The sequence below is a fragment of the Peromyscus eremicus genome, chromosome 23 (assembly GCF_949786415.1).
Source record: "Peromyscus eremicus chromosome 23, PerEre_H2_v1, whole genome shotgun sequence".
In the NCBI taxonomy this organism is placed as follows: domain Eukaryota; kingdom Metazoa; phylum Chordata; class Mammalia; order Rodentia; family Cricetidae; genus Peromyscus; species Peromyscus eremicus.
In genome coordinates this window covers 30,529,825-30,555,270 of record NC_081438.1, presented here as the reverse complement: position 1 = coordinate 30,555,270, position 25,446 = coordinate 30,529,825, and the positions used below count along the sequence as shown (strand labels likewise).

General features: G+C 50.8%; 1 protein-coding gene across 3 annotated transcripts in view; it reads right to left on the bottom strand.

Moving 5' to 3' along the window:
* The window catches only part of Iqce (IQ motif containing E), a 43,499-nt gene that overhangs the window by 16,704 nt on the left and 1,349 nt on the right, over positions 1-25,446 (bottom strand). Inside the window, exons 2-14 of one of the 3 annotated variants that reach the window (XM_059249815.1) lie at positions 24,958-25,390; positions 22,603-22,650; positions 20,132-20,177; positions 18,100-18,228; positions 16,255-16,325; positions 13,772-13,885; positions 13,609-13,659; positions 9,907-9,977; positions 8,163-8,235; positions 7,896-7,945; positions 5,665-5,828; positions 4,406-4,461; positions 2,742-2,974 (exon numbers count right to left, since the gene is read on the bottom strand). In XM_059249815.1, the coding sequence (XP_059105798.1) occupies positions 2,742-2,974; positions 4,406-4,461; positions 5,665-5,828; positions 7,896-7,945; positions 8,163-8,235; positions 9,907-9,977; positions 13,609-13,659; positions 13,772-13,885; positions 16,255-16,325; positions 18,100-18,228; positions 20,132-20,177; positions 22,603-22,650; positions 24,958-25,176 (1,325 nt within the window). In that variant the 5' untranslated portion in view covers positions 25,177-25,390. Of the gene's footprint in view, positions 1-2,741; positions 2,975-4,405; positions 4,462-5,664; positions 5,829-7,895; positions 7,946-8,162; positions 8,236-9,906; positions 9,978-13,608; positions 13,660-13,771; positions 13,886-16,254; positions 16,326-18,099; positions 18,229-19,910; positions 20,015-20,131; positions 20,243-22,602; positions 22,651-24,957; positions 25,391-25,446 lie in introns of those variants that run through there. The other 2 variants (XM_059249813.1, XM_059249814.1) reach the window with 2 other exon arrangements.

The following is a 25,446-nucleotide window of genomic DNA, read 5'->3' as shown; positions in this document are numbered from 1 at the left end:
AACTGGAGTTATGGAATGTTATGCTGTGTGGATGCTGGGAATGGAACCCAGGTCCTCTGCAAGAGCAAGTATTCTAAATCACGGAGACATCTCTCCCATCCCCCTGTGTTAAACATTTCACAGGGGTGGCCAATTAGAACATCTGTGATTGTGCAGAGTTGGAATGTTATAGGTCCAAAGCCAAGTTATCTGAAACCTGTTAGTCCTAAACAGCCATTCATGCCCACCTCTGTGTCTTACCTAACATCCATGTGACTTTTAGGCAAATTCTTTGAGAAGGTATAAGTGGACCTCTGGTTTCCACCAACCCAAAGGCTAAGAATGTCCCCAGAGTGGGCAGTGGTGGCAAACGCCTTTAATCCCAGCACTCGGGAGGCAGAGGCAGGTGGATCTCTGTGAGTTCAAGGCCAGCCTGGTCTACAAAGTGAGTTCTAGGACAGGCTCCAAAGCTACACAGAGAAACCCTGTCTCGAAAAAAAAAAAAAAAAAAAAAAAAAAAAAAAAAAAAAAACAACCCAAAGAACAAACAAACAAACAAAACCAACAAAACAAAACAAACAAAAAGAATGCCCCTAGACAGCACCTGAATCCGTAGTGGAGATTCCCCACTCCACTGTACCCACCTACCTGTGGCTTCCACCAGTGTATTCTTTTTTTTTTGGTTTTTCGAGACAGGGTTTCTCTGTGTAGCTTTGCGCCTTTCCTGGAACTCACTTGGTAGCCCAGGCTGGCCTCGAACTCACAGAGATCCGCCTGCCTCTGCCTCCCAAGTGCTGGGATTAAAGGCATGCGCCACCACCGCCCGGCTCACCAGTGTATTCTAAATCACCCTGACTTAAGACTTTCTTTGTTCTGTTATTTTAAATCTTCATGAAACTGCTACCACGGTGGAGCACGATATTTGAGGTAACTACAGAATAAACTGTTAACCCCCTTGGGGTGAGAACTGTGGTTTTTTATTGTTTTGTTTTGCAGTAATGACAGCTTGATAGAAAATGCAGAAGGCACTTCAAAATGACCAACATAATTTAAATTATTTTTATATATACTGTGTATGTGCATGCGCACTTGCACATGTGGAGGCCAGAGGAAAATTGGGAGAGCTGGTTCTCTCTTCCCACCATGTGGGTCCGGGATCTAAGTCAGGCCATCAGGCTTGGTGGCAAGTTCCTTTATCTGCTCTCAGGCCCACCATCATGATTTAACAATCTTTCCACGAAATGCTGTTTTTTACAAGGAACTCACCATCAATTCTCATCCATGCATATGAAATTGGCCATGAGGCAACTAGGGACCCTGCTCTGTACATGGGTCACAATTTGCAGGGTTTGGCAGCCCTGAACCTTTACATTTTTTACCTTCTCCCAACCCCATGGTTCTAGGGCTTGAATTTAAGGTGGCCCACATGCTAAGCAAGTTCTGTACCATGGTTACATCCATTATATCCCACAAGCTAGGCAAGTACTGTACCCTGAATTACATCCCACATGCTAGGCAAGTACTGTACACTGAATTACATCCCACATGCTAGGCAAGTACTGTACCCTGAATTACATCCCACAAGCTAGGCAAGTACTGTACCCTGAATTATATCCCACATGCTAGGCAAGTACTGTACCCTGAATTACATCCCACATGCTAGGCAAGTACTGTACACTGAATTACATCCCCAGACCTTGGGTTTTTGAGTTTCGCTATGTAGCCAGGCTTACATCAAACTCGAGATCCTCCTGCTCAGCCCCCCTTGTATTGGGATTACAGGCACATGCTATACCTGGCAAAATCTGCTTCTCTACCTAGCTTCCCATCCTAACCTCTCCAGCTGAACGAGGCTGCAATCCTAACTAGCTCCTGGGAGGGTGGGACCTGAGACCCCTGCATCCCCAACCAGCTCCCAGGCAGTCAGGGCTAAGGTCTTCAATCCCAGTTAGCTCCTGAGTGGGACCAAAAATTTAGCATCCCTAGCCAGCTCATGGGTGGGCAGAAGCAAAGGCCCTGCATCTCCCAACCAGCTCTCAAATGGACAGGGCCTGAGGTGGGCAGGGCTTGAAACCCTAACCTCTCAATCAGGCCCTGCTAGGGTGGGGGTGTGCTTGGGAGAAGGGGAGAGGCAGGGACAAGGCCTGCATTCCCAACCAGCATTCAGGTGGGTGGGGGCCCCGGGACTTCCCAGGTGGGCAGTAAGTAGGTCTTTCTTCCCATACCATCTTTCCAGGTGGATGGGCCTTCACCTCCAACAGCTTTCAAGGTGGGCAGGGCTGGTGGCCTTGGTCACAGTTTTATCACAGCAATTTAAAAGTAACTTGTAGTGGGTAGCCATTCCAGCTTTGATCTGGAAGTTCCACCCCCCATTGAGACTTCTGCAACTGTCACGCCTACAAGGCGGGGCCAAGGGAGGCGCCTGGAGATGTGAGAGCTGGATGGGCCAGAGCTCTCTCTGTTCTGGGACCCTGGACGGTGAAGGTGGGCCAAGCAGAGCTCCAGACAACACCGCTGGACTGCGATACACCTTCCCCAGACCCCGCCACCTACCTATCCCTTAATTTGTAAGTTACGCCATTAAATAAATCTTTTAACTACGTGGAGTGGCCTTAATAATTTCACCAATAGTAACTAAGACACAGAGGCTGGCCTTGACCTTGTGATCTTCCTGCCTCCACCCCTCCAGGCGCTGAGACTGTGGTAGGGGTGTTGAGTGCTGTGAAAAGGGATGTGCTAACCCCTCCAGGCTGGGCACTTACCCCTTCTCCAACAGCTGTGCCTCCAGTGCGCTCCTCTCCCCCTTCAGGATGCTCACGGTTCCTTGGAGATGCTCCTGGTCCTCAGACGGATCCTCCTCTTTGGGCTGGTCCTCTTTGGACTGGTCCTCTTTCAACTGCTTTTGCACTGAGATATTGGATGAGGAGCGGACCAGGGGATTTGGCTTGACCAAAGCTGAAGCAGACGGCTTTGGGCTTTCTGAAGAACTCATTTTCTGAAGACAATGAAGGCATTTGTTAACATTACCTTTGTGAGATTCAGGGGCAGCCAATCTCCAGTGTGTGGGAGAAGCTTCACTGTGGGGGCCAAGTCAGCAGGCTCCCTTCCCAGAAGCCAAGACCGAAGTGGAGAGTGCTGGCTAGGCCCAGAGGCAGGACTATGGGTCAGAACGACCAACACTACCATAAAGGTCACCAGGGAGGGAGGCAGGCAAGATGGATGCCGACATTGGAACTCGGGTATTTCCAACCCTTGTGCTTGATGTTAAACAGGTCTAGTTCTGTCTGACAGTGATTCCTGTCTCCCTAGGCCTTTCCTACTGGGTCTCTGGATACACTCGGTTTCCTGTTATTTCCCAGCATGCTTTACCTATAAAGTATTTTCACAACACAGGAACTTCTTTCCCTTTCTGCTTGGTCTACTTTTCCACGTTTCCATTTGTCAGTACCTGCCTGTACTGAAAACATTCTCCCTCCGGCTTTGCACAGCTGTGCCAAACAACTGGGGTACTCTGGTCCACAACTTTTTCTTTCAATATTGGGCATGCAACCCATACTAGGCAATCCTGCACCACCAAGTCATGCACCTAGCCTTCAACAGCAGATTCTAGGCAGGCGTTCTAATGCTGAGCCACACTCCAGCCTTTCGCTGGAAGATTCTAGGCAGGAGCTCTACCACTGTGCCAAACCCCAGCCCCTCACTGGGGGATTCTAGGAAGGTGTTCTACCACTGAGCCACACCCCAGCCCCTCACTGGGGGGTTCTAGGCAGGTGCTCTACCACTGAGTCACACCCCCATCTTCACTGTGGAGTCTAGGCAGGTGCTCTACCATTGAGCCACACCCCCATCTTCACTGTGGAGTCTAGGCAGGTGCTCCATCACTGAGTCATGGCCCTTGCCCCTACCTAGAGTCTAGGTAAGCACGGTATCACTAAGTTATATCCCTGGCATTCTATCTCAAGATTCTAACAGGATGGACAGGTTCCCCAGAACCAGACTCCTCTGTGGGGCTGGTATGGGGCTGGGGGATGAAGAACTGCTAGCTAGCCTCCCATGTTTGCTGGTCAGTAGTGGAGATGAAGTGATTGCTAAGAATTCGAGTATTATATGAAAGTTTGGGATTTGCAGATGTATGCATGCACCAGGTTAGACACAGGCACTTCATGGTCTGTGGCTACAGGAAGCCCAGTAATGGGTTCTTGGTCCTGGCCCTCTATAAAATGAGGGCTGTGAATGACCCAATGTCAAGTCTTGTCCAGACCTGCAGGAGTATTGTCTTTCCTGCGTACGTGGTCAGGCCTGCTGAGCACCCCTATTATATATGTTGAGTGATTTATCTCACTCTGCAACTCTGTATCCCCACTACATCACACAGAGGCTGTTCCTTAGCCAGGTAGACCCTGATGAGATACTAGACCTGCCTTACCTTTTCCAACTCTGCGATGCGTCTCAGCAGCCGGGGCTTGCTCCAGTCCACGTAACCTAAGGAGGGCAATGGGGTTTACTCCTCTCAGACATGGACTCCCAGCCTCCCACTGCACAGACTGACAGCCAAGCCACAGACACCAGAGGGGCAGGTGCTTGTCACCCGAGAGTTTCTTTTTTTTTATGTTTGTTGTTGTTGTTTTTCCTAAGATTTATTTATTATATATACAGTGTTCTGGCACCAGTAGAGGGCGTCAGATCTCATTACAAGTGGTTGTGAGCCACCATGTGGTTGCTGGGAATTGAACTCAGGACCTCTGGAAGAACAGTCAGTGCTCTTAACCTCTGAGCCATCTCTCCAGCCCACCCGAGAGTTTCTTATCTCACGTGAGCCAGGCTGGCTTCAAACTTATATAATAATTGAGGACAACCTGGAACTTCTGATCTTTTTGCCTCTATCTCCTGTGTACAGAGATGCATGCTCTATCATGCCCGGTTTATGAGTTGATGGAGCTCGAACTTGGGGCTCCATGCACACTAGGCTACATCCCCAGTCTGATGATTTTCATTTTGCTAAACTCCAAATGCTAGTTTCACTCGTCACACTTCAGACACTCAAGGCCTGGCCTTCATGCGGTCACTCTGCCACTGCTGACCATGTGTTACTAGCTGTCCCTCATTACCTAACCCTCTAAAGGCCCCAGGCTTAAGACTCGGCTCTGCTCTTTTCTAGTGCCCATCTGCCAGGAACCAACACATCCAGTTCTCCAGCATGGCGGGTACCTGCCTCAGATCTCAACCACTCCCCCTCCCCAAAATGTCACCTCTGTCACCTCCATAGCTCAGACAAAAAGCCCTGGGGTCTATGGCCAGAAGTGCACCTCAGCAGTAGAGCCCTCCCCCGGTCCCTATTAGACCTGGGTTCCATCCCTAGTACTGCAAAACAAAGCAACAAACCCAGAGCTTGCAGCTCTCCGGTCCTCTCGTTTCTTGCAGGCCCCACATTCTAGAGCCCCAGAACCAATCTCTTCCTACATATCCACAGCCACGGGCCCAGGCTACCTGGACTCTCCCTGGACCAGTGTGGAGCACCCGTCCTACTGACAAGCCCTTTGACACAGGTAAGGGGCTATGTTTGCTGTGAGGCCTGTGGCCAAGTTCTCCACGTTTGAATGGGGCCTGGTTCCTATCTTTCACCACAGAATAAGACATGACCTGTCTCCTTGTGTTTCCCTCTGTGAGTGGCCTATGGGCAGCTACCCTTTATTTTGGAGACAGTGGGAGAATTGCTCAGCATGCGGTCCAGGTCCTCCTTCAGGCTCTGGTTCTCCTCTGTCAGCTCCTGCACACTCCGGGTCAAGTTCAGCAGGGCGCTGCTCATCTTCTTCTGCCTCTTCATACCCATCTTCTTCTCCAATATGGGCCTACGGATAAGCAAGTGACAGGCTGAGGGGCACACTTCCAGACTGACTCACAAACATCTCAGACAGGAACATGGCTTCTTCCATGAGTATTAGTGAAATGGTAACTCCACTGACAGAATCAATTCCAGTTTTTATTTCACTTAATTGTTTTGACACAGGAATGCCAGGCAAGTACTCTACCACCTGTTATATCCCCAGTGCCCCCCATTTTTGAAAATGGGTCTTCATATGTATCCCAGGTTGTCCTGGAACTCAGGACCTCCTGCCTTCACCTCCTGAGTGTTGCTGTGATGTGGGTGTGTTACCAGGCTGACCTCTATTTTATTTTATTTTTTTTGTACTTTGTGCTGGTGTATAAAGTGGCCAAGGAGCAGGTTGCAGTTGGGGGAATGTTTACCCAGCACACAGGAGGCCTTAGGTCCCTTTCTCAGGACCACCATGTATTTATTTAAATATATACATACATAAATAAGGCACTAAAGTGCCAAGAACAGGGTGCCAAGCGCCCCCTAGTGTTCCAAGGCTGTGGTGCAGCTCTCTTGGCCTCTGGCTTAGTCCTAGAAAATCACTGTATAGAATAGTGAATCAATAATAGATATTACATGTCTTTAAAGAGAAACACATACACCACCAATCTCAGTATCTTCCCTGGCGAAAATTTAACAAATGAACACAGGGACCTAAGCCTGATCTACTGCCCAGGACCGGTGTTTCAGTATTTACTAACTCAGTATCCCTGGAACGTCACAGGATACTTACTTCCTGCAAATAACAGAACCGACTTTATTTATCTGGTCTTTGTGTGCATATGTGTGTGCTGCATATGTACATGTGTGCATGGGTACCGGGGCCAGAGAAGGACATCAGGTGTCCTGCTCTGTCACTCTCCACCTTATTCCCTTGAGACGGGGTCTCTCCCTGAACCTGGAGCTAGGCTGGCAGCCAGCACGTCTCATGGACTGGATCTTTCTGCTGTATAATTCCTTGGTCCTCTGGACTCCCCCACCCCGCCAGCACTGGGATTACAGTGCACATGCTAACATGCCTGGCTTTGTTTTGCACAACTGAATAGTGCTTTACCATGCAGCTACCTCCTCAGCCCTATATGGCTCTTTAAGAGAATGTTTTCCAGGGGCTGTCTGCAGTGACTGGGGACAAAGGAGAAAAAGGATAGCTACACCTGGAGCTGGCAACTTACGTAGAAGCCTGTAGTATAGATAGATTTGTTTTTACACACACACACACACACACACACACACACACACACACACACACACACGTGTCTGTGTGCAGGTGTCTGTGGAGGCCAGCGGCATCAGATCCCCCAGAGCTGAAGTTGAGGCACTGTAGGCTGCTGGGTGTGGGTGCTAGGATGGTTGGCATTTTGGCCTTGTAGCATTTGGGAGAGACAGGTGCAGTCAACACAGTAAGGAGACCTTACTTGGAAAACGTTATCATCAAAAGCAAAGCAACAAAACAACAAAAAAGCTTATTTCAAACAAGTAAGGCGGAGCCTGCTCCGAAAACCAGTGCTCTCCAGTCCTAGGCAGGAAGCTGCCATGGGGCATCTGCAGTTCACTCTCAGAGCGTGGACACGTGTGCTGTCAGCAGGCGGTAAGAACAAAGGAGGCTGTAACAAGGCCAGTAGATATGCATCAATGTGACCATCAGGACAGTGGAGGGCTCAGTGGTGAAGTACCCGCTACACAACCATGAGGACCGGAGCACCCCAGTTAAAAGCCAGGCACTGGCAGTGTGTGCCTGTAATCCCAGCACTGGGGAGACATGGACGGGAGAAACTTGGGGCTCCAGGTCCCATGTGAAACTCTGTTTCAGAAAATAGGGTGGAAAGCTATCAATAGACGAAGATAACTGATGTTGACTGGTGGTCTCCCTATGTGCACACATGTTCATATACACACAAATGTGTACACATGACCGCAACCCCCCCCCCCACACACACACAGTAAGCACTGCACAACTGCCAAGAAAAGCCAGGTCAGGGCCACCCGGCTCTCAGAGCAGCCTTGACAGCACAAAGACAGGAGACCCCACATGCGACCGTACTTCTTTCCTGTGGCTTCAGAACTGGCCAGGAGGGTCTGCAGACGATGGATCTGCGAGGAAGCAAAGAGCAGGTGTCAGAACCACAACAGAGGGGACAGCTTTCTCCGAGTCTACAGTCAGGCTCCTGATTCTGGCTTCATGCAGGGAGAGAAAACTACGCTGTGGCTTTGCTGTGACTCGGCACGGCCACTGCATCCGAGCGCATGCACAGCTGCAGGTTTCGGGCATCAGGATCCTCCCTGTCCACATGCTGCAGGGTGTACACACCTCTTCATAGTATGTCTCCATGGCGATGCGCATCTCCTCCAGGTTGGTGGTCTTCATGTCGGTCTGCAGTTTGCTGGAAACCCAAGTTCAGAGTTAACATGGTGGGACTAACAACACCCAGGACAGGCAGAGGAGGAGGGACTCCCAGAAGTCAGATAGGACAGCAAGGAGAAAGAGAAGCCTGGCATGGGCCTTCGCCATGAGTCCATACTTCTGGAACACTCACACCAGCCACTGCTCTAAGAGCCTCACACCATCAACAGATAGTCTTCTCTAAGAAAGGCTACCCTGAAACACTGAGGTCAGTGGTACCAAAGGACCCTGGCCCCTGGATCACTTTTAGAGCACAACAGCCCACTTTATAAAGAAGAATCAGAGAGCCAGGTGTAGTGACACATACATGTCATCCCAGCATTCAGGAGGCCGGCACAGGATGACTGGGAATTTAAGCTCAGCCTGGGCTACATAGCATGATGCTGTCTCAAAACAAGACAAAGAAAAATAAAAGCAAATCCTTTGCTCCCCTGCCCCCAACAGCAATGTCACCTTGCCCTCAATATGTCACACACTTCAGAAAGGCACAGAAGAAAGCAGAGCTCAGGGCACAAAACAGGCAATCAGCACACACCCAGACTCACATTGCCAACTTCATCAAGAAACAAGAGAGGGGCAGAAATGCTGTAGGAACAGGGCCACAGGTGCGGACAGGTTGCCTCAGTTTCCCTGAAATGGACTTAACCACATCTAAGATTATCCCTTATGTTAGTGACACCAGAAAGCAGCAGGGAGGATGCAGGGTCACGAGGCTGGGGGCGTAGCACAGTGTCTGCTGAGAGGTCTTGAAATCCAGACCCAGAATGTTCACACTGGACCTCAGCGGTGAACTGCATACTGACGGGGATCAGGGAGTAAAAAGTTGAAGAGAAATGCTGTTTCCTAATGAAATTTGAAGGGAATTCAAATTAAAGAAAAGGCTGAGCCTTGCCAGGTGGTGGTGGCGGCAGCGGCGCACGCCTTTAATGCCAGCACTTGGGAGGCAGAGGCAGGCGGATCTCTGTGAGTTCAAGGCCAGCCTGGTCTACAGAGTGAGTTCCAGGAAAAGCGCAAAGCTACACAGAGAAACCCTGTCTCGAAAAACCAAGAAAAAGAAAAAAGAAAAAAAAGAAAAGGCTGAGCCTAAAGGTGTAGGCCAGTCACATAGGTTCCTCAGGACCTGAGACAGACGACTTAAAGGTTCAAGGCCATCTGCCTAGTCAATTCAAGGAGGTCCTGTCTCAAAATTAGAAGTGAAAACATGACTGAGGTGTATCTCAGTGGTAGAGCACCTGCCTAGAATCCCCCAGTGAGGGGCTGGGGTGTGGCTCAGTGGTAGAGCACCTGCCTAGAATCCCCCAGTGAGGGGCTGGAGTGTGACTCAGTGGTAGAGCACCTGCCTAGAATCCCCCAGTGAGGGGCTGGGGTGTGGCTCAGTGGTAGAGCCCCTGCCTAGAATCCCCCAGTGAGGGGCTGGGGTGTGGCTCAGTGATAGAGCACCTGCCTAGTGGTAGAGTGCTTGCCTCCCACCATGACATTCAGGGGAAGGAGGAGCTAAGATTTCTCATAGTTTCAGGTCTGAACAAAGATGTGGCAGGAAGGGAGAAGAAACCCAACAAGGAAAGGGTGGATGGGGGAGAGGTCCGTCTCTGCTGGCCCAGCGCAGCGCCCACAGACACTGGGGACCTCCCACCTGCCCCTCAGGTCGTACTTGATGGTGTTGTCCTTTTCCTTGCACTGCTGCTCCAGCCTGAAGATCCTTTGCTTGAGCCCGGTGATGACCTGCCAGCAGAGGGCCACCACCTCAGCACAGCCACCCATTGAGGGCTCGGCCTGCGGAGTCCCCAGGATAGTCAGGTACCCCCTCCTGGGAGAACCTACAGCCTTTGACCTTCTTTCTATCAACTTGCTCCCTCACTGAGGGGTGCTGAGTAAGTAACTGGGAGAGCAAGATGCAGGGTCAGAGGGCAACAGCCAACCCTCAGAGCCCTGAGGCAGCTGTCCTAGGGAACACTCTGTGAACTGGACGAGAGGGCTGCATGTGCAGTCAGTTGCTTAGTAACAAAGAAGTCACCGGAACTGGGATGCTGTCCTGTGCCTGGGATCCACTGGGACCCAGCAAGTCCTTGCCCAAGGTCAAGGGGCTGTTCCACCAGGCCTGAGCCTTCCCGTCTTCATGTCTCCTTGGGGAGCTATTTCCCTCACAACCTAAACAACTTTTTAAAAGTGATCGTCTCCCTGTGTGGCCCAGGCTGGTGTCTGACTTCTGATCCTCCTGCCTCAGCTTCCTGAGTGCTGAATTACAAGCTTGGGCTACCAGGACTGGCTCACAATTGCTACTTTGAATCAACTTCACACTTACACACAGACACACACACATCAGACACAGACAGACACACACACATACATACACTCACACATACACACTCTTGGCATTGAAACAATAAAAATACAGGGCTTGGCTTGGAGAGATGGCTCAGTAGTTAAAAGCGCTGGCTGCTTTTCCAGAGGTCCCAAGTTCAATTCCCAGCACCCACGTGGCAGCTCACAACCATCTCTAACTCTGATTCCAGGGAACATGATGCCTTCCCCTCCTTCTGATATTGGAGGGCACCAGCCATACATGTGGCACACAGACATACATACAGACAAAACACCCACACACAGAAAATTAAAAATTAAAAAAGACAGGGTTTCTTTATGGAACTATCTGTTCATTCATTAATGAATTCTACAACATCCTCCAATGTCCTAAGTAAACATTTTAATTAATACTACACTATTAGATATGTACTTTCTTTTTTCCTTTTTGAGACAAGGTTTCATGTAGCCCAGACTGGCCTTAAAATCCTTCTTTACTCCAAGATGACCTTGAACTTCTGATCCTCCTGCCTCCATCTCCTGAATGCTGGGGTTGTAAGTCTGCAACACTATGCTGGAATTTGAAAATATTCTTTAAAAAGCTTACCAGTGGGGCCTGGCAAGATGGCTCAGTGGGTAAATGCCCTTGCCACCAAGTCTGACGACCTAAGTTGGATCCCTGGAACCCACAGGGTGAAGGAGAGAACTGACTCCCACAAACCATCCTCTGACCTCCACATGTACACCTTGGTATGTAAGTACCCCCCCCCCCAATAAACAGATAAATATAAAAATACTTTTCAATTAGCAAAAGTATTCTGAGGCTGCTATGTACCACTTAGGATGGCTTTGCAAAGTGCTGACTGGGCAGCTATCATCGTCCCTGGGTAGGTGACGGGTGAGTCCATCAAGAGCAGCAGGACAGAGCAGGCTCCAGTGCATGGGTCCCAACGTGCAGGCCTCGCCAACACTAACACTCAAGCGTAGGTTCTGAGCACTGCTCTTCTTATCTAGGCACTGCCAAATCTGGCTTGCACCATCCTTGCTAATCCTGTTGCTTTATGGTGCTAAGGTTTTACTCAGAGTAACTTAAAATAAGTTCTTTCCTCCCAGTATGCAGTGCTGGGGAGATAAGAAGCCAAGTCTACCACAACCGCCATCTCTGCCTTCCCCGAGCCAGGGAACAGCAGGGAGGAGCCAGATTTGGGTAAACCTCTGAATTTCCTTTTCTTGCTTTTAAAATGAGGGGCTGGGGAGATGGCTCTGTAGCTCAGGTGCTTGTTGCAGAAGCATGAGAAACTGGATTCCGATCCCCAGCAGCCACAAACAAGGCTTGTGTCCCTGTAACCTCAGCACAGGGGAGGTGTAGACAAGAGCACACAGGCACCGCACGCGCGCGCGCGCGCTCGCACACACACACACACACACAGATCCCTCTTCCAGAAGATGAAATGAGGTCACAAACACACTGGCTGTACAGTCACAACTTCAGGATTTGTTGTTTTCTAAGACATTTTCTTGCAGTGGTGGTGTACACCTTTAATCCCAGCACTCAGGAAGCAGAGGCAGGTAAATCCAGCCTGGTCTACAGAGTGAGTTCCAGGACAGCCAGGGCTACACAGAGAAACTCTGTCTCGAAAACAACAATAACAGAGACATTTTCTTGAGTCAGCAGTGTGGGCTGTGGTCTGAGCACTTGAGAGGCTGACACTGGGGACTGCCTGAGACCACAAGTTCCAGGGCAGCCCGGGTAACATAGCAAGACACTGTTAAATAAATATTTTCTTGTGGCCATATACCGACCATTCGCAAGTGTTAGTTAGGTGTTGACTTTGAGTCCTAAACACAGAATGTCTTTAATCATTTATGCTAAATGTGTATTTCTATACGATGTGTTATATATCTGCTATTTTCAGACTCTTAAAATTTTTTTTTTTGTTTGTTTTTTTCTGAGACAGGGTTTCTCCTTGTAGTTTTGATGCCTGTCCTGGAGCTTGATCTGTAGACAAGGCTGGCCTTGTACTCACACAGATCCATCTGCCCCTGCCTCCTGAGTGCTGGGATTAAAGCCGTGTGTCACCACTGCTCAGCCAGACTCTTAATATATATATATATATATATATATTTTTTTTTTCCTCCCTGGAGTTGAGGACCAAACCTTGGGCCTTGTGCTTGCTAGGCAAGCGCTCTACCACTGAGCTAAATCTCCAAACTCTCTTAAAATATTTTTATCGCATTTATTAATGTTAGGGGTTGGGGTGGGGAATGCATGCCATGGCCCTCATATGGAGGTCAGAGGACAACTTCCAGGGACTGAAGTCTCCTTCTATATAGATTCCTAGGACGGGACTCTGGCCATTAGGCTTGGTGGCAAGTGCCTTGATGCCAGCCTTGCTGGTCTATCTCCCAGATCTTATGTCTGGAATATCCCTGGTGACCACAGACATTTTGCACACTCTCCTACAGAGAACACTGCTGTAACCGAAGGCCCCACTTCGGGGCACTCTTGCAATCCCCTTTAGTCTGAAGGCTCTGCTACCATTTCTTCATGTCGTCCAGCCCATTAACCCACCGTTCTCTTACTCCTTGCACTGACTCATGGGGACAATGACATATTCCACAGCCTCCCAACCCTGTCTTAAAGCAGAAACTGTGGTTTGGATGTAATTCTCAAGTTGTTCATTGAGACCCTGCTTTTGTTGTTGTTGTTGTGGGTTTTTTTGTATTCTGAGACAGGGTCTCATGTACCCCAGGCTGGCCTCTAACTCTGTGGAGCAGAGGCTGACCCTGAACTCCCCAGTGCCTCCTTCTATTTACTTATTAAACTCAGGTTCCCTCCCAGGCCCTGTTCTGGAGACGAAAGCCAGGGCTGCACACTCTCTCCCCGGCAGGCCTCACTGGGATGACGTGGCGTGTGTTCTACCTTTCTGCTGCCCTCTGAAGTACCTCAAAGTACTATCTTGTTCCAGAGAGTTCTGAGCCCATGCTCCTTCCCTTAGTTCCACTATGATCTCAGTGGAAGGCTTTCCTTAGAGCAGGCGGCTCTACTCACCCAACCAGTGTCGGGCTTTTTCTCGGCCAGGGTTCGAACGAAGTCTGGGCCCTGTGGGAAGCAGATGGAGACATTAAGGTCACGTGGCTCTTCCTCCCCTCTGCTTCCCACAGCACCACTGGCACCACCAGCAGCAGAGGCCCCTGTGGGCCCTGGGACTTACTCGACCTGGATCCAAAAGCTGTTCTATCTGCCGATCCTTTCTGCTGTTCTCCTCTTCCAAGCGCCGAAGCTTTGTTCTCATCAGATCCACATCGCTCTTCTGCATATGTAAGGACTGCAGAAGGAAAGGAGGTGGGCTGGCTAGATGGTTCAGCAGGTAAAGGGGCTTGCCACCAAGCCTGAGTTCAATCCTCGGGATGGACACACACACACACACACACAGAGTGGAAGTTGTTCTTCCCCCAAGTCATTCTCTTACCTTTATGCACACACAAAATAAATAAATGTAAAAACAAAACCCAACCAATCAACCAAAAACAAAGAAAAGGAGGGTCACATTCATACAGTCTGCATAAGTACAGTGAATCCGTGAGTTGGGGAGGCTCCTTCTCTCTCTTTTTCTTTAGAGTCTTAACACCCCATGCCAGCCTAGACCTGGCAGCAATTCTCCTGCCTCAGTTTCCCAACTGCTGGGATTACAGCCACACTTGGCTTTGAAAGAGGTTTTTAAAGCCCAGAGTGTTACAGGAGCTGAAGAGATGGCTCAGCAGTTAAGAATTTACAACCTTCCATGCCACAGAACCCATGGGATCTGATGCCCTCTTCTGGCCTGCAGATGTACATGAAAACAATACATTGATAAAAATAAAATACATCTTTTTAAAATTTTTTAAAAAGCTGGGCAGTGCCAAAACAAACAAACAAACAAAAAACAAAAAACAAAAAAAAAACAACAGCCGGGCGGTGGCGCACGCCTTTAATCTCAGCACTCAGGAGGCAGAGCCAGGCGGATCTCCGTGAGTTCAAGGCCAGCCTGGGCTACAGAGTGAGTTCCAGGAAAGGCGCCAAAACTACATAGAGAAACCTTGTCTCGGGGGGGGGGGGGGGGAGAAAAAAAAAAAAAAGCCGGGCAGTGGTGGTGGCACATGCCTTTAATCCCAGCACTCGGGAGGCAGAGGCAGGTGGATCTTTGAGTTCAAGGCCAGACTGGTCTACAGAGTGAGTTCCAGGACAGCCAGGGTTGTTATACAGACAGACCCTGTTTCAACCCCCCAAGGGTCACCCCAACACTCGTGGGTGCAGGAAAAGCCACTGCACCTGACACCTTTCCCATTTAACACCAATGGCAACCAGCTGAGAAATACTTTTAAGACTGTGAACTTTGGCCCTGGAAAGTCCCAAAGTCTTTACTCGATTCCATCTGTCATACTACATAACACAGACTGATGCTCCTTAGCAATACCACAGGGCTGGAGAGATGGCTTAGCAGTTAAGAGCACATACTGCCCTTGCAGAGGACCTGGGTTGGGTTCCCAGCCCCCTCAGCGGGTTACTCAAAATTGCCTATTTCTCCCACTCTAGTGGATCCAATGCCCTCTTCTGGCCTCCATAGACCTCTGTATGCACATGCACACAGGGGCACACACATTCTCTCATTCTCTCTCTCTCTCTCTCTCTCTCTCTCACACACACACACACACACACACACACACACACACACACACACACCATTAAAAAATAATAATAATGAAGGAATACTAGCCCTCAGCTGTGTGTGGGGAGAGATGCTCCCAACATCCACCTGTGGCCAAGATCCTGTAGTCAACTCTTACTTAATTTTACTTTTTGCAGTTCTGAGATTGAAGCTAGGGCCTTGTGTGTACTGGGGGATTCTAGGCAGGGGCTCTACCACTGAGTCACACTCCAGCCCCTCACTGGGGGATTCTAGGCAGGTGCTCTACCACTGAACCACACCCCAGCCCCTCACTGGGGGATTCTAGGCAGGGGCTCTACCACTGAGCCACACTCTGAGGCCCATATCGTGAGACTGATTCTACACAGCACTCTGCTGTCCCACGATGGAACACTGTGCCATGCACATTCTAGAAAGTCTACTACTATGTCTCCAACTCCCTCACGCAGATCTCCAACTTACAACGATGAGTTTGAATAAAGTCAGGGTCATTTCCCCAGAGGCCTGTTTCTAGCCCAAAACTATGGCTCCCACTGCTACAAGGTACCACTTGTAACAGTGATTCACTGTTGGGGGCTATCTACTTAGTAGTCTCCCAGGCAGAGCAGGAACCCCTCTACACTACCTCCAATGGCAGCCCTGCCTCAGCTGGGAATGTCCACAGAGGGGGCTGCAAGTCCTTTTTAGGGGGTCTTTTTGCTGCTGCACAGCTGGCGTGTTTACATTTTGGAGACATGGTCCCATGTAACCCTGGTTATCCTTGAATTTACTATGTTGCCCAGCTGGCCTTGAACACCTTACTCTCCCCTCTATCTCCTCAGTGCTGGGGTGACCGGCAAGCACCACCATGCCTGGTGAGCCCACCGCCTCTTCTGCAGTTGGTGGACAGGCCTTCCCTTCCCAGGACAGCCAGCTCCTGGAGTACAGTGCCAGGGTGTGGCCTCCACGTGACTGACACTGACTTTCAGTCAGTCAGAAAGGCTATCAGAGAGGCGCAGAGTGGACCCTACCTTCTTCAGCTCCATGATCTCATCATACATGTCCTCCTTCTCTCTGTAGACACAAGTCCCAGAGACGTGACCTGGAGGAAGACACACACACACCTCTTAGGACATCCTGGGACAGTAGAAAGGACCTCTGGTTATGCCTGGAGGGAAACCTGAGAGTTAATAAAACCATTGTTTGTTTGCTAAGATCAAGGAGTCTCGCTGGATAGCCCAGACTGCTTACAGTTCAAGATGCTCCTGCCTCAGCCTTTGAGTACTAGGGAGACAAGAGAGTGCCCTCCAGTCTGGCTGACTGAGGGTGTGTGTGTGTGTGTGTGTGTGTGTGTGTGTCTGTGTGTGTCTGTTTGTCTGTGTCTCTGTGTGTGTCTGTCTGCCTTTGTCTCTGTGTGTGTCTGTGTCTGGTGTGTGTGTGTCTGTGTGTCTGTCTGTCTGTGTGTGTGTGTCTTGAGCCTGTGTTCATGCAAAGGCCAGAGGAGGACATCTGGAGTCCTGCTCTATGGCTCTTTGCCTCATTCCCTTGAGACAGCGTCTCTTACCGACCCCAGTGCTAGGCTGGCAGGCAGCAGGCCCTGGTGGTCCTCCCGTTTCTGTCCACCACAATGCTGGGTTACTGGGAACATACCTGGCTTTTTGTGTGGGTGCTGAGATCTGCACTCAGGTCCCTGTTTGAATAGCAAGTGCTCTAACCCCATGAGCCAGCTCTCCACTTATGGAGGTTTTAATGATGCTTAACCAGTTATAAATCCAAAATATCCAAATAAGCCTAAACCATAACCCTAATCATTAGATTTGGTTCAGAGGGACACGGAGCCAGCCTCACGATGTTGGAGAGCTGTTCCTCTTGGTGAAGGCCCAGAGAGGCCAACAGGCCCCATGGGAAAACACTAGTAAGAACAAACCAGGAACCGGCAGGTAACAGCACTTGTCACCAAGCCTCAAGACCTGACTTCCACTCCAGGGCCCCCAGGGTGGCAGGAAGGGAATGCCTGACCTCCACATGCATGCCACAGCACACACACAGCCCACCCATACCCAAGGAGCTTAAATGTAACTCTATTGAAGGAGGGTGACACGATGGCTTGGCTATGAGACTCTCTTCATGAATCACTGTCCCTCAGAACATTCTAGAATGTCTTACAGATGGAGCTCGTGCATAAAGCCAAAAAAATCTCACCCCTCAATTGCTAGAGGCTTTCCTTCCTGCTCTCCTGGCCTTGTTCCCGGGAGCATGCTCACCATGGCTGCCAGAACGCCTGAGGTCTGCCCTCTTCGCTCTCATGGCTTCTGCCAGGTGGTCAGGAGTGCAGCTGGGGGGGTGGGTCCACGCGTGCTCCGAGGTAAGCATGGAGCTCAGGGGTTGGGTCACACTTCCTGGTTTGAATGTGCATGGGTTTAACAGGTACAAGCATATAGTCTGCGAAGCTCTACCTCTCACTGTGCTCCAAGGTTGGAGGATGCCAGGAGACGGAGTATACTGGTAAATGCCTAACAAGCAGCTCACAACCCAGGGAGCCCATTTCCCTGGTGTAGACATTCCTACTTCAGGCTTCCAGTGTGACAAAGACCAGCTCACAGAAACCTTAACGCTCATCTCCTGCAAGCTGGCAGGAAAAGGCTCCATCACACCTCTGTCACTGGGCGGCGCTGAGATAACCTTGATCAAATGGGGCTAGAGTGTCCTCAGGTGGGCCTGGAAAGCCATGCCCACCAGTGACACGTTCAGTATCTTGGAGAAGATAAATGACAAGCTCGCTGAAACCACACGCCTCACACACGCTATCTCAAGTCGTCTGCTATTTCCCAAACTCTGTCTAAAGCCGGAGCACCCTCCACAGGAGAGCCACGTACCCGGTTTCGAGGCTCCCAGCCACAGCTTCTGGGGGGTCAAGGACATTCTGCTGCTCAGAGGCATGCTCCCTGCTGTCTTCAGAGACCGCCAGGATGTCGCTTTTCTGGGCTTGGAGTAGTAAGGTGACTCTGGGGAGGTAACATGCAGTTTAACAGCTGTGGAGTCGCTGTGCCTCGCTCGACACCTTCACTTACAAAGACAAAAACTGGTCAAATGCAACACGCAGAGGGCGCTCCAGGAGGAACACACGCTGGCAAATACCAAGAAGAATAATGATCTTATTTACTGACCGACTGACTTTGAGGTGAGGTCTTCCTATATTGATAGGCCAGGCTAGAAACCCTGGGTTCAAGAGACACTCTTATTTTTTTGCTTTCTGAATGAAGATTTATTTTTATGATTTTAATGACTGGTGAGGTATGTATGTCTGTATGTGGGTGAGTGCAGTCACAGTGAAAGAGGCATAAGATCCCCTGGAGCTGGAGTCACAGACAGTTTCAAGTGGGTGCCGGGACCAAACGCAGGTCCTCTGGAAGAACGGGAAGTGCTTTTAGCCACTGAGCCTTGTATCCAGCCCCTCAAGAGATTTTCTTTTCTAAGCATCTTGAAACAGAACTTGGGGCATTGAGTCATACCCAAGCCCCTCACTGGGGGATTCTAGGCAGGTGATCTACCACTGAGCTACACCCCAGCCCCTCACTGGGGGATTCTAGGCAGGTGCTCTACCACTGAGCGATATCTGCAGTCTGGCCTAGTGTATTTAGTCAAAACTATAGATGTATGTCACCATACCTGGTTTTACAGTTAATATATAATATATATATTATATATACATACACACATATATAATATACATAGTTATCCTCAGTTACAGAGTGATTTTGAGGCTAGCCTGAGCTATGAGACTATCTCAACAAAAACAGAGAAGTCATATGCACGCATGCACACACACAACACACACACACACACACACACACACACACACACACGGAAAGGTCAGGTCCCTATAGTTTTGGGACAACAAGTGTAGGACTTCACACTTGTCAGTGAGACTCCAGCACAGACTGACACACGGGCCACTGAGCCCTGGAGCATGGTGACAAGTGACACCCAACATCAGGAGGCCTTGCTGGCACCAGGATCAACCCTATTTCCGCATCACTGTCCTGATCAATAAATGCTGCCTCCCTGAGCTAACGCTAGGGACAGGGACAAAGCTGTCCTTGTCCTGCTGAGGCCTCGGTAGCAGAACAAGCCCAGCGGTCCTACAGGGATGAAAGGCGCACAGCCCTTCCATCTAAGAACACACACCCCTCCCCAGCGCAGGTCCGAGAGCAAATCCTCAGTCAGAAGCATCCTTTTAGAGGGCTGGGGAGACAGCCTCACAAGCACAGGGACCTGAGTGTGATCCCTGGGGTCCACACAGAAGCTCACATGGTAACACATGCCTCCAATCCTGGTGCTGGGGAAGTGAGGATGGACAGATCCCAGGGACTCACTGGCCAGCCAGTCTAAACAAACTGTGAGTTCCAGACTAATGAGAGAACCTATATCAGAAAACAAGATGAACAACAGGCCTAGGGGCTTCAATGTGCAAATATGCATGCCCACGTGCATATGGGTGTGTAAACCTATGTGTGCACACATGCACATGGGTATGTGAACACACACACACACACACACACACACACACACACACACACACAGAGAGGCTTCACTTCAGCTGTCCCCTGGCCTGAGAACTCAAAAAGAAGGAAAGGAAGCCCTGCTCATACAGTAGTCTTATGGGACAGCTCCGTGGGACAGTGACCTGCACAGTGCTCTGGGATGGGGGTCCCAAAACAAACTCAGGAAATCCTGCTGCCACCGAGTCTCTCCCCTCCAGCTGCACCACTGAGTCCCCTCCGAGTCCCCTCACCAGAAAAGCAACATCCTTCCCTTTCTCTGGGACCCAGGGGAAAGACCATTTTTGCCACACTGCAGAGTCACAGTGGGGATGAGGGAACAGTACGTCTGTCTGGTCATACTTACTCGGTGATGTGGGAGGAGGTTTGTGAAAATCTTTTCTTTTTGTTTTCTGGAAGAAAGAAGAAACAATGTGAAGCACGTTGGGCATTCTGAGAGACCTCAGTGGCACTGCTGGAAAAGCTCACCACGCTGAGTGAGCCATGAAGAGACAGGCCCTGACGGGGACCCTGGCCAGGGCAGACCTCTCTGAGGTTTGAGGCACTCCAGAGTGTGCCCCATGCATGGGAGGGCCAGGGCCAGGGGCTGGGAGCCAAAAAAACCACTCTCTAGGCATGGTAGCACACGCCTTTAATCCCAGCACTCGGGAGGCAGAGGCAGGCAGATCTCTGAGTTCAAGGCCAGCCTGGTCTACAGAGCGAGTTCCAGGACAGCCAGGGATACAAAAGAGAAATCTTGTCTTGAAAAATCAAAAAAAAAAAGGGGGGGGGGGAGGGTCTCTCTCCTATACTGTCCTCATTCCTGCTCTGCATACTGGTGAGCACTTGTGTGCCCACAGCAGGTGTGGTAAGTTAAGTTCATGGCAGATCCCCATTAAGGAAGAGAAACCCAGCAAGACGATATGTGAAAAACAGTCTCATGGCAACCAGTGGGAACAAGGTTCTGCTGCTTCTAGGGCTGGGCCGTAGAGAGTGACCTGCCCTTCTAAGTACCATTCAGGCTGGGGGTGAGGGCCACAGCATGTGACGTGCCCTGCTCCCCTTCTGGTGGGAACACTGTCCTCTATGCCCCAGAGAGACAAGGCCTGTGACAACAGGATCACCTCTGGGCCGAGGGTCCTGGGCTCATGTCCCTGTGACACAGAAGAGAGCTCCTAGCTGCAGACACACTTTGTGTAACAATTTCTTCCCAGATTGAAACATCCCATCCCGCAGGATGCTCCTTAAGCACAAAGGTAAACAACTCAAAACAGCTCCAGGAAGTCCCCGAAACTGAGTAGATTCACTAGGCTCCAGGAAGTCCCCGAAATGGACCATATTCACTAGGCCCCTCCCTGCCAAAGCCATTCTCAGACTCCAAGACCTGGGTCACTTGGAAAGGACATTCTCCATCTGTTGAGATTCCTGCAGGGTGTGCAGTGTGCTCTAGGTTCCCTGCCGTGTGAGCTGTCACTCATGCTGGGTGGACCTTGGTTAATGTGGCTGTGTTTGAGTCATTTTTTGCTCCTGTCAAGTGACCTCTCCCCGATACTCCTCTAAGTAACCCCTCACCAAGGTGGACTTTGGTGGTATCTGGACTTTGCTCTCTCGTAGGATCCCTATCTGGGGTGAGGAGACATGTATGTTGTGTCTCCCCAGGAAAGGTTTTGTCACACAACAACACAGGTTCCTCCTTGGGGACAATGGGCTTGTGAGGCTTCTAAATGCAGTTGAGGTTTCTTGTGTCAGGTCCCTTCAGAGCTCATGGATAGCTGGAATCAAGTCTACACTCAGGGTAACTTCACTGGCTTATCCCTAAGTGGGTACTTAGCATGCTTCCTTTGCTACTCAGCACAACTTACAAAGAACCCGAGGCTAGCTAATCCCCAGGGGGCACTGGAAGTGAAGTTCCACTGTAGAACACCTGCCTAGAATCCCCCAGTGAGGGGCTGGGGTGTGGCTCAGTGGTGGAGCACCTGCCTAGAATTCCCCAGTGAGGGGCTGGGGTGTGACTCAGTGGTGGAGCTCCTGCCTAGAATCCCCCAGTGAGGGGCTGGGGTGTGGCTCAGTGGTAGAGCACCTGCCTAGAATTCCCCAGTGAGGGGCTGGGGTGTGACTCAGTGGTGGAGCACCTGCCTAGAATCCCCCAGTGAGGGGCTGGGGTGTGGCTCAGTGGTGGAGCTCCGGCTTAGAATCCCCACTGAGGGGTAGGGCGTGGCTCTACAGTGTATCCTAGTCTGACCACTTCTGCCAGTTTTCCTGACTAGCTCCTAGCACTCTGGGGATCCAGTGTGAGCTGCCGTGTGGGTACAGGGAATCACATCTGTGGACTCTGCAAAAGCAGCAAGTGCTTTTAATCACTGAGCCCTCTCTTGAGCCCTTCATAATTAATTTCTATAATTAGTTTTAAAATGATAACCTCAGTTTTTATTATTATTTTGTTGTTGCTGCTGCTATTGTTTGAGGCAGGGTCTTAAGTAGCCCAAGCCAGGTGACATTAAACTCATCCTCCTGCCTCCACCACCTCCCAAATGCTGGATTGCAGGCATGTACCACCGTGCCCAGTTTATGCAGTGTTAGAGACAGAACCCAGGGCTTCATGCCTGCTAGGTAAACACTCTATCAACTGAGCTATTCCGAGCCCTTGAAATTGATTTCTAAAAAGTAAGAAGTTTAAAACTGACATCTCCCATGTAAATTCAACTAGCAGACTGAAATTTCTACACCAGAAGCAGCTCTGGGCACCAGTGCTCTGGGGCCTGCCAGCATCTGGGGAGACTATTTTACAAACACATCAAGGAACACTGACCTGGGGACTGCCAGCCTGCTTGTACTCACCGTCTCAAAGTCGGAATCGAAGGTAATTGCGGACAGACTGTCATCGCCCTGGAAAAAATGCAAACAGGGTCACTGGAGGGCACCTGCTCGGGCCATCAGTCCCATTTCTACACTGCCTGTCCCAGCTGCCGCCACACCACCCAGCACATCCCATGGGACATCACAGGAAGCTTGGGACATCACCATGCTGCAGTAGCCAATGTCCCCCAACAGTCAGAAAGGAGGGGTGGGAGCAAGGGGATGCCTCAGCTGGAAAACGCCAGTGCTGGAGGTAGAGACAGGTGCATCTCTGGAGCCCACTGGCCAGCCAGCCCAGCCTTAGTGCATCTGAGGTCCAGTGTGAGACCCTGTGTGTGCAGATAATGTCTGAAGAATGTCATGTGACATTCCTCTGGCCTCCATTTATGAACACACATAGGAAGAGGAAGGAGTATGTGGTTGGGGAGGGGAGGGTGTGTGAATGAAAGGTTCTGCCTGGCCGAGTGACTCTGTATGCAGAGTTATAGTGGGTTCTCAGGACTACTGTGTGTCTTTGATAGCATGGTGCGTGCGTGTGTGCGTGTGTGTGTGTGTTGGTGCCTGTGGATTCCAGAAGAGGGGCCGGATCCCCTGAAGGTGGACAGGCAATTGTGAGCTGTCTGACATGGGTGCTGGGAACCAAACTCCAGTACTCCGAAAGAGCAACAACTACTCCTAACCCCTGAGCTCTCTCTCCAGTCCACCTCCCATATACTTTATTTTTATTTGTGTGTATACATGTATTTGGTGTGCTCATCTGCATGTGTTCGTGTGTGTGTGTGTGTGTGTGTGTGTGTGTATAAACATATTGTGTGTCTTCCTTCACTCCTTCCCACTTTGACACAGGTCTCTTGCTGAACTCTGAGCTTGTCAACTGTGGCTGGTCTAGCTAGCCAGCTTGCCCAGGGGATCCCGTCTCCAGTTCCTGAGCATTGGGATTACTGGCAGCAGCTGCACCCACGTGGGTTCTGGAGATCTGAACTCCGTCCCAGTGCAGGCAAGCATCTTATCCCTGGAGCCTTCTTCCCAGTCCTTGGTTACATTTAGGAAAGCACCTCCTGGTGGTACAAATCAGGATCTGGGAAGCTGAGGAAGGAGGATGCTAAATTTGAGGCCAGCCTGGGCTGCATACAAAGTCAGATCATTTTTTTTTTAAATATGGAAAGTGCTAGTCAACAATGTTAATGGTAAAAGTTATAGAACAAGAGAAATACGATGTTCTAACCTATGGGGGAACAATGCAAATGAAAAATACAACAAATGTTAGTTGGCTTTTTGTAGATCGCCAGGTTATGGATAACTTCCCAAAGGTCCTAAAAGAATAATGCGTTATCTTTGTAATTACAACACAAGAAGGTTTTTAACTTCTTCAAGGGGGAGAGCCCAGTGAGGGGCTGAGGGCATGGCTCAGTTGTAGAGTACTTGCCTGGGCTAGGGATCTGACTCAGCCTACAATCCCCCAGTGACCGTGTGGGGGAGGCTCATTAGTAGCACTCTGGCCTGGCTTGAGGGGTTCAGTCTCCAGCAGCACACACACAGGAAAGAGTGACCGACTTCCCAAACTAGGTAGGACTTGGGAAGTCTCCTCTGCAGGAACTAGTAGGAAATTCCAATTGCTCTCGGCTCACCAGAAGCACTGTCCCTCAGTCTGTGTGGAACCTTCCACGGGCCCTTGGACCCTTGATAAGTCATTCTGCCCAGAGCCAGAGTCCTGCCTACTCCCTTCAGTCCCCTTCTCAGTATTATCCCAGAGGGCTTGCTTTCTGTCCCTTGGACATGGCACTTTCCCGCCTCGAAGCCTTTTGCATTTATTGTCCCTGCTGGCCTGTACCAAATTCTTCCTACTTGTCTTTGAGGTTGGGGACATCAGCCCATGGCCCTATCCTATAGCCCCCACATGGAATGCACAAAGTTCACTTGGTACCGGCACGCACAGAGGGCCAGCGGGTCCACCCTGCACCGGGAGACCAAGGGTGTGGCACGCCTCTTCTAGAGATGCCTCTGACCCGTGCAGGGTTGGCCATGGGGGTGGAGGCCTTCTCCTTTGCGTGGGATGGCTCTGAGGAATCACTGGAGTGCAGCCTTCAGCAACACTTACAAGGTGAACTCGTCACCAGCCGGCCGCGGCCTCAGACCCGCAGCGCGCGCAGGAGGGCGCAGTCCTGGGGACTTTCTGAAAGCAGTGGCTTCCGCGAGCGCGGGTCGGAGCTAGAGGCTGCTGGGGCGCGGGCACGGTGGCGGCCTACGCCCGGGGCTGGCTCTTGTGCGGTAACAATCGGCCTGCGGGAGCTGGCTGCCACCATGCGCCTGTCCTCCCTCTGCCCCGGGCCTCCTTACCGTCTCGGAAGCCAGCTCCGCGGTGTCCAGACTCATAGTGGCGGCGCTGCGCGGCCTCCTGGGCTCTGCGAGATCGGCCCTCAGCGTGGGCGGTCTGCCAGCCGCCCTGCTGCCATGGCAACCGTGCGGCGGCCACAGAGCCCCGGATGTGGACCTCCCTGTGGAGCTTGGCGAACCGTGTGCGCGCGCAGAGTGAGCGCGGGCGTGGGGGCCGACCATGGACTCTTCCGGAGTTGCACTGCGCAACGAAATTTTATCCCCTGTGGGTTTTCGGTTTCTCGTGGTGCATGAATTGAACCCTCCTGCATGCAAGGCCGCCTCTCTACGTCAGAGCTACGCGCTCAGCTGCAACTTCAGGAGCCCGAGATGGGTTTCAGCAGACAGTGGCTCCAACGGTGCAGTCCAGTGGGCAGGGGTTCCGAGGGTCGCCATGCTGAGTAGACACAGGAGACAGAGCGTAAGGCACCATTGTTAGTGATAGGCACCTAT